Source organism: Nycticebus coucang, chromosome 20, assembly GCF_027406575.1.
Source record: "Nycticebus coucang isolate mNycCou1 chromosome 20, mNycCou1.pri, whole genome shotgun sequence".
Lineage (NCBI taxonomy): Eukaryota > Metazoa > Chordata > Mammalia > Primates > Lorisidae > Nycticebus > Nycticebus coucang.
Window position 1 is genome coordinate 33,452,960 of NC_069799.1, and position 13,987 is coordinate 33,466,946.

The 13,987-nt window shown below is 40.4% G+C and overlaps 1 protein-coding gene across 6 annotated transcripts in view; it reads left to right on the forward strand.

The window, feature by feature from the left end:
* Window positions 1-13,497, forward strand: part of LOC128572360 (zinc finger protein 43-like) — a 72,881-nt gene extending 59,384 nt beyond the window's left edge. For 4 of the 6 annotated variants that reach the window (XM_053572231.1, XM_053572232.1, XM_053572230.1 and 1 more), the window contains 3 exons: window positions 368-494; window positions 1,255-1,350; window positions 8,995-13,496. In XM_053572231.1, the coding sequence (XP_053428206.1) occupies window positions 368-494; window positions 1,255-1,350; window positions 8,995-11,930 (3,159 nt within the window). In that variant the 3' untranslated portion in view covers window positions 11,931-13,496. Of the gene's footprint in view, window positions 1-367; window positions 495-1,254; window positions 1,351-8,994 lie in introns of all 6 variants that reach the window. The other 2 variants (XM_053572228.1, XM_053572229.1) reach the window with 2 other exon arrangements.
* Window positions 13,498-13,987: the final 490 nt, after the last annotated feature.

Here is a 13,987-nt window from a genome sequence, read left to right on the forward strand (position 1 = left end):
AGTTCTTTCTTGTACATGTTAAAATTTTAGAGGTTCCATTTCACTCACCATGACATTTTCATGTAAAAAACATACACAACTTATACTGTATGTTGTAAAGAAGGCAGAAAGATACACATCCCAGCATATTTCTACTCTTGTCAACCAACAGTGTCTAGGGTCTACACTCGTTTTGTGGCTGTTGTGCCCTCCCCTTTCTTCAATTACAGAACACATGAGGAAATTTATCTCTTCGATTTCTTCTATACTTCCCTTATTACATAATTCCAGTCACTCATATAAGTCAGCAACAGTTCTCTTGGCTCATTCAATTAAAAGTGAAGTTTAAACTCCGCTTGGCTTCTTGGTTACTATGTTTGTTTTTCAGGGAATGTTGACATTCAAGGACGTGTCTATAGAGTTCTCTATGGATGAGTGGGCCTGCCTGGACCCTACTCAGCAGACTTTTTATCGGGACGTCATGTTGGAGAACTACAGACACCTGGTCTTCCTAGGTGAGGATAACTGAAATACACAGTTCCTGGTCTACACTAAGCAATTCATATTCTCTCTTTGTAGAAGGTTTTTATACATTTTCTTGAACTGCATGGGTATCAGATTCTTGTTTCTAAGGAAAACTTAAGGATATCTTGGTGTAGAAGAGAAAATTCTTGAGATGCTTTACTTTGGCATTAATCTTACTCTTTTTTTAGATGATTTATATCCGTCACTAGATTAATGGTAATTTCAGAAATTTAGCAGCATAGATTTTTACTCATACCTTTAAGTCTAATTTCTAGCACCAAATTGTATTTTAATAGTACTGGGTAGTGGAATTAAGAATCATCCAACTTTGGGCAGCGCCTGTGGCTCAGTGAGTAGGGTGCCAACCTCATATACCAAGAGTGGTGGGTTGAAACCCAGCCCCAGACAAACTGCAACAAAAAAAAAATGGTCGGGCATTGTGGCTGGTGCCTATAGTCCCAGCTACTCAGGAGGCTGAGGCAACAGAATCGCCTGAGGCCAGGAGTTGGAGGTTGCTGTGATTTGTAACGCCATGGCACTCTACCGAGGGTGATAAAGTGAGACTCTTGTCTCTAAAAAAAAAAAAAAAGAATCATCCAACTTTAAATACATTTTAAAGATTATCAAATTTCTGTTAGGATAATTATTTCAGGATCTTCTAAAATGTTCTTTTCTCTGCTTTAGCAAATTAATAGCTTGCCAATTGGAGAATCCACATAAGAGTCATGTTTCTTTTTTCTAATAAAACAGGTCTTGCTGTCTCTAAGCCAGACCTCATCACCTGTCTGGAGCAAAGCAAAGAACCCTGGATGGTGAAGACTCACCAGACAGTAGTCCAGCAGCCAGGTAGGTTGGAGTGAATGAAGTAGATAACTCTGGTCAGAGATCCAAAGTTGAAGGAGGAAACCACACAGTGCAATGTGATTAGGGAAGCTCAGCTTAATTGTAAATGATTTCTGAGAAGCCTGGGTTTCTTTCTCTTGTTCTTACATAAGGTCATCTCTGTTCTTGTTTTTTTTTTTCTTTTCATTTTTTTTGTAGAGACAGAGTCTCACTTTACGGCCTTCGGTAGAGTGCCACGATGTCACAGGACTCACAGCAACCCCTAGCTCTTGGGCTTCCGCTATTCTCCTGCCTCAGCCTCCCGAGCAGCTGGGACTACGTGCGCCCGCCACAATGCCCGGCTATTTTTTGGTTGCAGTTCAGCCGGGGCTGGGTTGAACCCGCCACCCGCGGTATATGGGGCCGGCACCCTACTCACTGAGCCACAGGCGCCACCCTCTGTTCTTGTTTTTATTATTATTTTTTTATTTTTATTTCCTTTTTGACACAGAGTCTCACTCTCTTGCGTCACACTAGAGTGCCATGGCATCAGCCTTGCACAGAGCAACCTCAAACTACTGGGTTCAAGTGATTTTTCTGTCTCAGCTTCCAAATAGCCTGGCCTACAGGTTTCTCCACAATGCCTGGCTAATATATTTTTCTATTTTTCTTTTTTAAGTAGAGAAGAGGTCTCATACTTGCTCTGGCTGGTCTTGAACTTCTGAACTAAAGCAATCACATCTTGGCTTCTGATAGTGCTAGGTTTTGTTTGTTTTTTTTTTTTTTGCAGCTTTTGGCCAGGGCCAGGTTTGAACCTCCACCTCCCATATATGAGGCTGGCACCCTACTTCTTTGAGCCATAGGCGCCGCCTCAGTTCTAGGTTTACAGTTGTGAGCCAGTAGGCCTGTTTTAGGTTTTAATTTCCAGAAGGACTTACTTTTCATTGATATCCCTTCTAGGTTACAGTGAGAATAAAACAACTTTCTAAGGCTTACAAGTGACTGCTAGAGGTGACTGCTCTTCCATTCCTTTTAACGGCATAAAATATTTGTGTATTTTTGACTATATCTGTGAAATAGTCTTTTCTTTTTGAGACAGTCTCACTATGTTGCCCTCAGTAGAGTGCTCTGGTGTCATAGCTCACAGCAAGCTCCAACTCCTGGTTTCAAGTCATCCTCTTGCCTCAGCCTCAGGAGTAGCTGGGACTACAGGTGCCCACCACAATGCCCTGCTAGTTTTTTTTGTTTTTTTTTTTTTTTTGAGACAGAGCCTCAAGCTGTTGCCCTGGGTACAGTGCCTCGGTGTCACAGCTCACAGCAACCTCCACTCCTGGGCTTAAGTGATTCTCCTGCCTCTGCCTCTGCCTCCCAAGTACCTGGGGCCAGGTGCCGACCACAATGCCGAGGTATTTTTTGGTTGCAACGGTCATTATTTGGATTTGAACCGGACAAGTTCAAGTGTATGTGGCTGGTGCCTTAGCTGCTTGAGCCACAGGCACCGAGCCAAATGCTAGGTTTTTATAGAGATGGCATCTCGCTCTTGCTTAGGCTTTATTCAAACTCCTGAGATCAGGGAATCCACCCTCCTTGGCTTCCTAGAGTGCTGGGATTACACATGTGAGCCACCATGCCTGGCCCTTGAAAAAAAAAAATTTTTTTTATGCTGGTAAAATTTACAAATATTTTAATTACATACACCATATTTTTTTAAAAAACAAAACATATACATATTAAAAAGAACCAGCTTCAGATTTCTTTCAAATTTGCTTTTAGGTATAGGAGAAAAAAAGCAGATAAACTATTGATTTCTTATTGTCCAACTCCCATGAAATATTCGAACCTATATTCCTATAAGAAGATAAGCAATGAGGCACACGTGAAAAATTTTTTTTTGGCTAGTCACCTGTGGCTCAAGCGGCTAAGGCGCCAGCCACCTACACCTGAGCTGGTGGGTTCCAATCTAGCCCCGGCCCGCCAAAGAGCAATGACGGCTGCAACCAAAAAATAGCTGGGCATTGTGGCGGGTGCCTGTAGTCTCAGCTACTTGAGAGGTGGAGGCAGGAGAATCGCTTGAGCCCAGATGTTGGAGGTTGCTATGAGCTGTGATGCCAGAGCACTCTACCCAGAGTGACAAGCTTGAGGCTCTGTCTCAAAAAAAAAAAAGAAAAAATTTTTAAATATTCTTTAGTCTGCTTGTGGTGACTCAACCTAGCTCTATGGGACCCCAGGTGGATGACTGCGTGAGCTCAGGAGTGTGAGACCAGCCTAAACAAGAGACCCCATCTCTATGAAAAATAGAAAACTTACCGAGGCATTGTAGTGGTTGCCTGTTGTCCCACCTACTAGGGGCTTGAGAAGCTTGAAAATTGCTAGAACTTAGGTGTTTGAGGTCACTGGGAGTTAAACTGATGCTATGACACTTTAGCCTGGGCAACAGAACAAGTTTGGGTATGAAAAAAAGGTAGTTTCTTTAGCATCATATTCAAAGTAGGTGAGTGAAGTAGTGATAGTAGTATTTGGTTCAGAAATGCCAGAAACACCACAAATAGTTGTTATAGGTTTTCTGCTTTATAATTTTTTTTTTTTTTTTTTGAGACAGAGCCTCAAGCTGTGGCCGTGGGTAGAGTGCTGTGGCATCACAGCTCACAGCAACCTCCAACTCCTAGGCTCAAGCGATTCTCGTGCCTCTGCCTCCCAAGTGGCTGGGACTAATGGTGCCTGCCGCAATGCCCAGCTATTTTTTGGTTACAGCCGTCATTGTTGTTTGGCAGGTCCAGGCTGGATTCCAACCCGCCAGCTCTGGTGTATGTGGCTGGCGCCTTACCCACTTGAGCCACAGGCACTGAGCCTGCTTTATACTTTTTTATGGTATGAAGGTTTCAAATAAGATTCTACAGAAATTAATACTCAGTAATTTTATGAGAACACTTAGAAATCTCCTCAAATGAAGGAAAATGCTTATTTTACATAGTTTGACTTATCATATTTTACAAAGTTTGTATTTTTTTTTTTTTTTAATTTTTTTTTTTGTAGAGACAGAGTCCCACTTTATGGCCCTCGGTAGAGTGCCGTGGCCTCACACAGCTCACAGCAACCTCCAACTCCTGGGCTTAAGCGATTCTCTTGCCTCAGCCTCCCGAGTAGCTGGGACTACAGGCGCTCGCCACAACGCCCGGCTATTTTTTGGTTGCAGTTTGGCCGGGGCCGGGTTTGAACCCGCCACCGTCGGTATATGGGGCCGGCGCCTTACCAACTGAGCCACAGGCGCCGCCCCAAAGTTTGTATTTTTAAATGTAAGGCCTTTGATTGCTTCTAATGAGTGAATTAAACCTTTTCTGTTTTTGTAATGCTAGCAACATATTAATAGCATGGTAAAATTATCTTTACTATTTTTTTTTTTTTAGAGACTGAGTCTCACTTTATCACTCATGGTAGAGTGCTGTAGTGTCACAGCTCACAGCAACCTCCAGCTCTTGGGCTTAGCCTGAGCCTCCCAAATAGCTGGGACTATAGGTGCCCACAAGAAAGCTGGGCTATTTTTTTGTTTGCACTTTTTGGCTGGGGCTGGGTTTGTACCTGCCACCTCTGGCATATGGGGCCGGCCCCCTACTTCTTTGAGCCACAGGCGCCGCCCTGTTTGTTGCAGTTTTTGCCGGGTCAGGTTTGAACCCGCCACCCTCAGCATATGGGGCTGGCGCCCTACTCACTGAGCCATAGGTACTGGCCTTTCTTTACTATTTTTAACACCTGTAATCCCAGCACTGTGGGAGACTGAAGTGGGAGGGTTGCTTGCGCTCAGGAGTTAGAGGCTTGTCTGAGCTAGAGTGAGACCCTGACTCATGAAGAAAATTGAAAAACCCAGCCGGCCACCTGTAATCCCATCGTCTTTGGAGGCGGAGGCAGTGGGATGCCCACAGCCCAAGTCTGAGATTGTAGTGAGCTAGAATGCCATTACACACTGCTCAAGGCAAATGGTAGATCTCTGTCTCAACAACAATAAAAAAATTATCTTTACTATTTTTAAATGTTTACTTATTTACATTTTCTGATAAGTACCTCATTTCAAAAATATTCAGTATATTTGTTCTCTTTCAATAAAATGTATTATTTCATTTACCATAATATTAAGATTTATCTTTATTACAGATGTTAGAAGATTTCCTGATTTTTAGAAGCTTAATAATACTCTATCATTTTTATAGTCTAAATTATATTTCTCCATTTATTTATTGAGGCAGATGTGGATTTCTTTTACCTAATGAATTATGTGAATAAAGCTGCAATCAATATGTGTGCAAATAGCTCTTTATTTGACCATGTATGTGAGGGTTGTGTATCTGTCCTATATTTTATTTATTATGTATTTTATATGTATGCAGAATAATAAAAATAAATTATAGGTTTCTAACAAATATGCCCTTGTAGGATTATTTAATATTCTTTACCTTTTGAGGCAATTTTGGCTTAAAGTATATTATATGAAATAAGACAAGTTTTGCCTCAGAATATATTGAGCCCTGGCTGAATGCAGGGGCATATATCTATAACATGAAGTATCTGAGATGAGAGGATATCTTTTTTTTTTTTTTTTGTTCGAAAGGTTTTTATTGGAGAGGGAGGGATGCTGCAGAGCAGCACCAAGGAGGAGAGAAAAGGAGAGGGGGGGAGAAAAGAGAGAGAGAGAGGAAAGGCGATGGGGAGGAGAGAGGAGAGACCGAGAGAGACAGAGAGGAGGAGAGAGGAGGGGAAAGAGAGCAATGAGAGGATATCTTGAGCTCAAGAGTTGGAGACCAGCCCAAGCAAGAGCAACACCCAGTCTTACTAAAAGTGGAAGATAAAATTGCTGGAATCATTGTAGGCACCTGTAGTCCCAGCTACTCAGAGGCTGATTCAGGAGCATTGCCTGAACTCAGGAGTTTCAGGTTTCTGTGAGCTAGGCTGTTGCCATGTCACTCTAGCCCGGGCAAAAGTGTGAGACTTTGTTTCCACAGGTGTGTGTATTTACACATGGAGACACACACACACATACGTACATATACATGTCTCCTTAATATAATCTCCCTTGTTCTCATAATACTAATACTTGAATTAAATATATTTCTGTCCTATACTTTTTTATTCCATTTGTTGTCCTTACATGTAAGATGAGTATCATTTAGATATTATATAGTTCTATCTTGACTTATTTTTTATTTTATTTTTTTTGGCCGGGGCTGGGTTTGAACCCGCCAGCTCCGGCATATGGGACCTGCGCCCTACTCCTTGAGCCACAGGCACCGCCCCTATCTTGACTTTTTATTTATTTATTTTTGAGGCAGAGCCTCAAGCTGTTGCCCTGGGTAGAGTGATGTGGCATCACAGCTTACAGCAACCTCCAACTGCTGGGTTCAAGAAATTCTCCTGTGTCGCGGACCGCCGGTCGATGGGCCTCAGTCCGAGGGTGCTCAGGGTGAACGGTACAGGTTGGTTGAAAAGGTCGACGCAGGATGAAATGACAAACTGTCACACAACACGAATGATGAAGAAAGCAGCTGTACTTTATTGATTTTTAAGTCTGGTATTTATACATTTTCTTCCCAGGGTTTAAACAATGTAATCATTATTTTGCTTATGCTTGTAAATTATCTTTGTGTCTCCATATGTGGTTTATCATGCACTATATGTTTTCAAGGTTTTGCTCTCCGGAGGGAGGTGCCGGAGGGAGGTGGTTTATCTTTTCAAGGTTTTTGCTCTAGGGAGGTGGTTTTATCAGTAACACCTGGTTGCTTCCCCTTATCTAGGAATGTCAAGGTTTGTGACTTCTCTTAGTTCTGTAATTGTTCTCAGTTTCTTATGATCTCTTTTAAAAACAGCTGAACATATTCTTTTATGTATAATGCTTGACTACTTCTATATATATTTTCTATGTATTTTTACTCTTATTAGTAACTATATTTTGATTCATAGTTAATTGTTTGTTAAACATTAAACTACTCTATTGATTTGTGTTACATATGAAAATTAGTGAAGTAAAACGTTTTTCTAAGTAAAGTTTTACTGTAGGTGGTGATAGTGTATGTCATGTTGGAATATCTTGTTTGCCGTGCCTGCATTGTCTCAATGCACTGTCTCAATTCACTGACATTTGATGATAGGAACGTGCTGTTGACCAGGCTTACTTGGAGCCACTGAGTTCGGCACAGCCATTCTTGCTGTGTTTAATTTCGGATCAGTAAGTCATTATGTTTATTCTTGGTTTCTCAAGACAATCAGGCAACAATCAGGCATTCAACTGAACAGACAGGTTTCAGAGCAAAGGTTTTTTAGGCTTTTATGTCGTACCTCGTGAGTCATTACGTTCAACAAAAAGTATGCTAGGCAACTTCTGCGCTGCTGTCGCATACTGGGGGCGCTGGGGGTTTCGCTCCGGGGAGCACATACCACCTATCCATGCGTTTTACAACGCGGTCAGCGCCACTTCACCCCGGGTAGATGCCGGGGGTGCGGCACTCCTGCCTCCACCTCCCAAGTAGCTGGGACTACAGGCGCCCGCCACAACACCCAGCTATTTTTTGGTTGCAGACATCATTCTTGTTTGGCATGCTTGGGCTGGATTTGAACCCACTAGCTCAGGTGTATGTGGCTGGTACCTTAGCCGCTCAACCCACAGGCACCAAGCCAACTACATATTTTTTAAATCCCTATCTTTTTTTAATGTCTGTCATTTGATTATGAAGTTTAGTCCATGAATACCGTGAATACATACATAAATTTTTTTTTTTTTTTAGTTTTTGGCCAGGGCTGGGTTTGAATCCGCCACCTCCAGCATATGGAGCCTGTGCTCGACTCTTTTGAGCCACAGGTGCTGCCCCGTAATTTTTTTTTCTTTGAGACAGAGTCTCAACCTGTCGCCCTGGGTAGAGTGCTGTGGCATCATAGCTCACAGCAAGCTCCAATTCTTGGGCTCAAGCAGTCTTCTTGCCTCAGTTTCTCTATTTTTTGTAGACGAGGGTCTCAATCTTGCTCAGGCTGGTCTCAAACTTGGGAGCTAAAGCAGTCCACCCACCCTAGCTGCTGAGCTATAGGAACCGAGCCAGGCTCTTATGATTATGATTATTTACAACTTATTTCCCTTTTCATTTTATTTATTTATGTATTTATTTATTTGAGACTGAGTTTCTTTTATTTTGGGTAGAGTACTATGTTGTCATAGCTCATAGCATTCTCAACCTTCTGGGGTCAAGAAATCTTCCTGTCTCAGACTCATGAATTGCTGAGACTACAGCCATGTGCAACCATGACCAACTAAATTTTCTATTTGTGGTAGAAAGGGATCTCACTTTTGTTCAGGTTGATCTCAAACACCTGTGGTCAAGTAACCCATTCACTGCAGTTTTTCAGAGTTCTAGGATTACAAACATGAGGCAATGTGCACAAACTCTATGTTATCTCTACAAGTTGTGCTCACGTGCTTTGCTGCAAATTCCTACCTGGTTTTAGAATTTCCCAAAATGCAGTGTATATATGCAACCTTTATTTATCTTTAACATAATTAGTGCCTATGTTCTGTATTATGCCATCCGCCTAAGGTTCTTGACATGACTTTGCAAATACAATGTGTTGTATATATTTACTCAGTTGTGATAAAAAGTCTGTGGCTAAAATTGTTATTGTTTAAATTTTTTTCAGATGTATCTAATCATTCTACCCAAGACCATTTCCAAGAGCTGGGCACAAATATATTATACCCAGAGATAACACTGAGAAGATATCAAAGCTGTGGCCTGGAGAATTTAAACTTAACAAAAGACTGGGAAAGTGTTTCTGAATGTACTCAGCAGAAAGTATATTACAGTGGATGTGACCAATGTTTAACAGCTAGCCATGGCAAAGTCTGCCAATGTAGTAAATATACGAGAGTCTTTAGACATTTGTCAAATCTAAATAGACATAAGATGATATATACCATAGAGAAAACTTTTCAGTATAAAAAGTATGGGAAAGCCTATAACCACTGCTCACACATTACTAAATGTAAGATAATGCATACTGGAGAAAAACAGTACAAATATAAAGAAGGTGGCAAAGTCTTTAAATTTTGCTCAAGCCTATCTAACCATAAGAAACTCCACCCTGGGGAGAAACTGTATAAGTTTAAAAATTATGGGGAATGTGTTAGGCACAGATCAAAATATTATAACCATAAGAATATTAATACTGGAAGAAAAACCTACAACTATAAAGAATGTGATGAACTTACCAATCAGTACTCACATCTTTCTGGACATGAAAGAATTTATTCTGGAGATAAACCCTACAAATGTCAAGAATGTGGCAAAGCCTTTAAGTGGTACTCAATCCTTTCTGTACATCAAAGAATTCATTCTGGAGAGAAACCCTATAAATGTGAAGAATGTGGTAAAGCCTTTAACCGGCACTCAAACCTTTCTGTACATCAAAGAATTCACTCGGGAGAAAAGTCCTACAAATGTGAAGAATGTGGCAAAGCCTTTAAGCAGTACCCAAGTCTTTCTCAACATAAAAGAATTCATTCTGGAGAGAAACCCTACAAATGTCAAGAATGTGGCAAAGCCTTTAAGTGGCACTCAATCCTTTCTGTACATCAAAGAATTCATTCTGGAGAGAAACCCTACAAATGTCAAGAATGTGGCAAAGCCTTTAACCGGCACTCAAACCTTTCTGTACATCAAAGAAGTCACTCGGGAGAAAAACCTTACAAATGTGAAGAATGTGGCAAAGCCTTTAAGCAGTACCCAAATCTTTCTAAACATAAAAGAATTCATTCTGGAGAGAAATCCTACAAATGTCAAGAATGTGGCAAAGCCTTTAACCGGCACTCAATCCTTTCTGTACATCGAAGAATTCATTCTGGAGAGAAACCCTACAAATGTGAAGAATGTGGCAAAGCCTTTAAGCAGTACCGAAGTCTTTCTACACATAAAAGAATTCATTCTGGAGAGAAACCCTACAAATGTCAAGAATGTGGCAAAGCCTTTAATGACATTTCAACCCTTACTAAACATCAAAGAATTCATTCCGGGGAGAAACCCTACAAATGTGAAGAATGTGGCAAAGCCTTTAACCGGCACTCAAACCTTTCTGTACATCAAAGAATTCACTCGGGAGAAAAATCCTACAAATGTGAAGAATGTGGCAAAGCCTTTAAGCAGTACTCAAGTCTTTGTAGACATAAAGGAATTCATTCTGGAGAGAAACCCTACAAATGTCAAGAATGTGGCAAAGCCTTTAAGTGGTACTCAATCCTTTCTGTACATCAAAGAATTCATTCTGGAGAGAAACCCTACAAATGTCAAGAATGTGGCAAAGCCTTTAACCGGCACTCAAACCTTTCTGTACATCAAAGAAGTCACTCGGGAGAAAAACCTTACAAATGTGAAGAATGTGGCAAAGCCTTTAAGCAGTACCCAAATCTTTCTAAACATAAAAGAATTCATTCTGGAGAGAAACCCTACAAATGTCAAGAATGTGGCAAAGCCTTTAACCGGCACTCAATCCTGTCTGTACATCAAAGAATTCATTCTGGAGAGAAACCCTACAAATGTGAAGAATGTGGCAAAGCCTTTAAGCAGTACCGAAGTCTTTCTAGACATAAAAGAATTCATTCTGGAGAGAAACCCTACAAATGTCAAGAATGTGGCAAAGCCTTTAATTATATTTCAACCCTTACTAAACATCAAAGAATTCATTCTGGAGAGAAACCCTACAAATGTCAAGAATGTGGCAAAGCCTTTAATGATATTTCAACCCTTACTAAACATCAAAGAATTCATTCTGGAGAGAAACCCTACAAATGTCAAGAATGTGGCAAAGCCTTTAACCAGCACTCACACCTTTCTGTACATCAAAGAAGTCACTCGGGAGAAAAATCCTACAAATGTGAAGAATGTGGCAAAGCCTTTAAGCACTCCTCAAGTGTTTCTAAACATAAAATAATTCATTCTGGAGAGAAACCCTACAAATGTGAAGAATGTGGCAAAGCCTTTAAGTACTACTCAAGTGTTTCTAAACATAAAATAATTCATTCTGGAGAGAAACCTTACAAATGTGCAGAATGTGGCAAAGCCTTTAAGCAGTACCCAAGTCTTTCTCAACATAAAAGAATTCATTCTGGAGAGAAACCCTACAAATGTCAAGAATGTGGCAAAGCCTTTAGGTGGTACCCAAGTCTTTCTAAACATAAAAGAATTCATTCTGGAGAGCAACCCTACAAATGTCAAGAATGTGGCAAAGCCTTTAACCGGCACTCAAACCTTTCTGTACATCAAAGAAGTCACTTGGGAGAAAAGTCCTACACATGCGAAGAATGTGGCAAAGCCTTTACTCGGAGTTTATCCCTTTTCGCACATCAAAGAATTCATTCCGGAGAGAAACCCTACAAATGTGAAGAATGTGGAAAAGCCTTTAACTGGTACTCAACACTTTCTGTACATAGAAGAATTCATTCTGGAGAGAAACCCTACAAATGTCAAGAATGTGGCAAAGCCTTTAACCGGAACTCACACCTTTCTGTGCACCAAAGAATTCATTCTGGGGAGAAATCCTACAAAGTCAAGAATGTGGTAAAACCTTTAATTAGTGTGTAACCTTTCTAAAATACAAGAATTCATTCAAGGGAGAAACCTTATAAATATGAACACTGTGGCAAACCCTTTATTCACATTCAAACCTCACTGTACATAAAATAAATCATACAGGACAGAAACCCTACAAATATGAAGAATGTAGAAGTATCCTTACCTGGTGTTCATGGCTTGCTAAGGATAAAAGAATTCACACTGGAGAGAAATTCTACAAATGTGAACAGTGTGGTAATGTCTTTTACTGGAGCTCAAACCTTACAACACATAAGAAAATTCAGATTGGAAAGAAATTTTACAAATGTGAATGATGTGGCAAAAATTTTCAGTGGTCTTCAGCCCTTAGTAAAACATAAGAGAAATCATAGCAGAGAAAAACGGTAACATTATGAAGATGTGGCAAACCCTTATGCCAGTAGTGACAGTTTTTTTACATAATAGAATTCTTTTTTTGTTTTTTGTGACAGTGGCTTACTATGTCACCGTCGGTAGTGTGTTGTGGCATCACAGCTCACAGCAACCTCCAGCTCCTGGGCTTAGGCAACTCTCCTGCCTCAGCCTCCCAAGTAGCTGGGACCACAGGCACTGGCCACAATGCCTGGCTATTTTTTGTTGCAGTTTGGCCAGGGCCGGGTTCAAACCCGCCACCTTCGGTATATGGGGCTGGCACCCTTCCCACTGAGCCACAAGCACTACCCCACAAAAAAATTCTTATTGAATAAAAACTGTACAAATGTGAAGAACTTGACAAGTGTTTAACTTGTCCTCAAACCATTCTATATATGAAAACTTTACATAACAGAGAAAAATCCCTACAAATTTGAAGTGTCAAATCCTGTAACCTCACACATTTCAGTACCTAACAGAATTCCTAGCAAAATTCTATATATGTGAAGAGTGAGAAAATGTTTTTAAATATTCCTCACACTTTTCTAATCATAATTCATATGGAAGAAATACTCTAGAAATCTCAATCATGTCTCAAGGCCTTAAAATTTTGTTTATACTGTTCAATAGGTCTAAGGAGAGACAAGGGGAAATGATAAATGATACTGGGAATTTTTTTGTCCTTAACAAGAGAAACACATTAACTAGGGGGGCCTTCCATGGAAAAAACGTTGGCATTTGAAGAAAGCTTCCAAAACCTGATGTTTTCCCTACAAAAAATGGGCCTCAGAGGTAGAGAGGCCACAATGTGGAGATATGACCGAGGCCACAAAAAGGGATCTTTGAAGCAGGTATACAATTAAGGTGACGGCAGCTGCAAGTGACCTATTTTCTATAGTATAATAAAATTCACACCACTTCTATCACACTTTACAAATAAAACGACAACATGTGGATATTGATTATAGGGATAGAAATGGGAGGACTCTCCATTCTGGAAGATTTTTCCCTTTCCAGGAAAAATCATGAATATTTTACCCCCATACCACTTAACATAGAATTGGAAAATCTCTATAAAGGAGAAAAATCTTACTAAACCCAAGGTCTTCTCTACATGAAAATGTAGTGTCTTCCTTCTCTAGAGTGTCCTTTAATAAACTGACCTTTTGTTTGTTTATTTATTTATTTGTTTATTTATTTATTTATTGGGGGGACTGGTTCTTTATTTCAAAAATACATATATCAATATTCAGTATCCAAGCAGTTGCACTACTGGTTTTCTCTTTGTCCCCATTGACCCCAAAGACACCACACGAAAGGAGAGTACATTTTAAGCCAATAAGCTGCAGAATGTACACCTAACAGGTCTCCCTCAGAGAAACCTCACCAAAAAGCGGGGACTGGGCAGGGAAAGAAACTTGAAAAGGTTTTCAGTACACTGCCAGCTCAAAGTAGAGAGCTCTCACAGCCAGTTGCGGGGGCCAGGGTGCCCCAAACCAAACGAAGCAAGGTTTCAAATAATATAAAATTGTTAGAATCTTGTACATAAGCCATTCAAGCTTTCTCCAGCACAGACTGTTGCAAAGTACAAGGAGATGGCACTTTTTGACATAGCAGCTTCACACCCAGAAAGGGTAATGAGATGAGTTTCATATAACTAAATGAGTGGCAAAAAC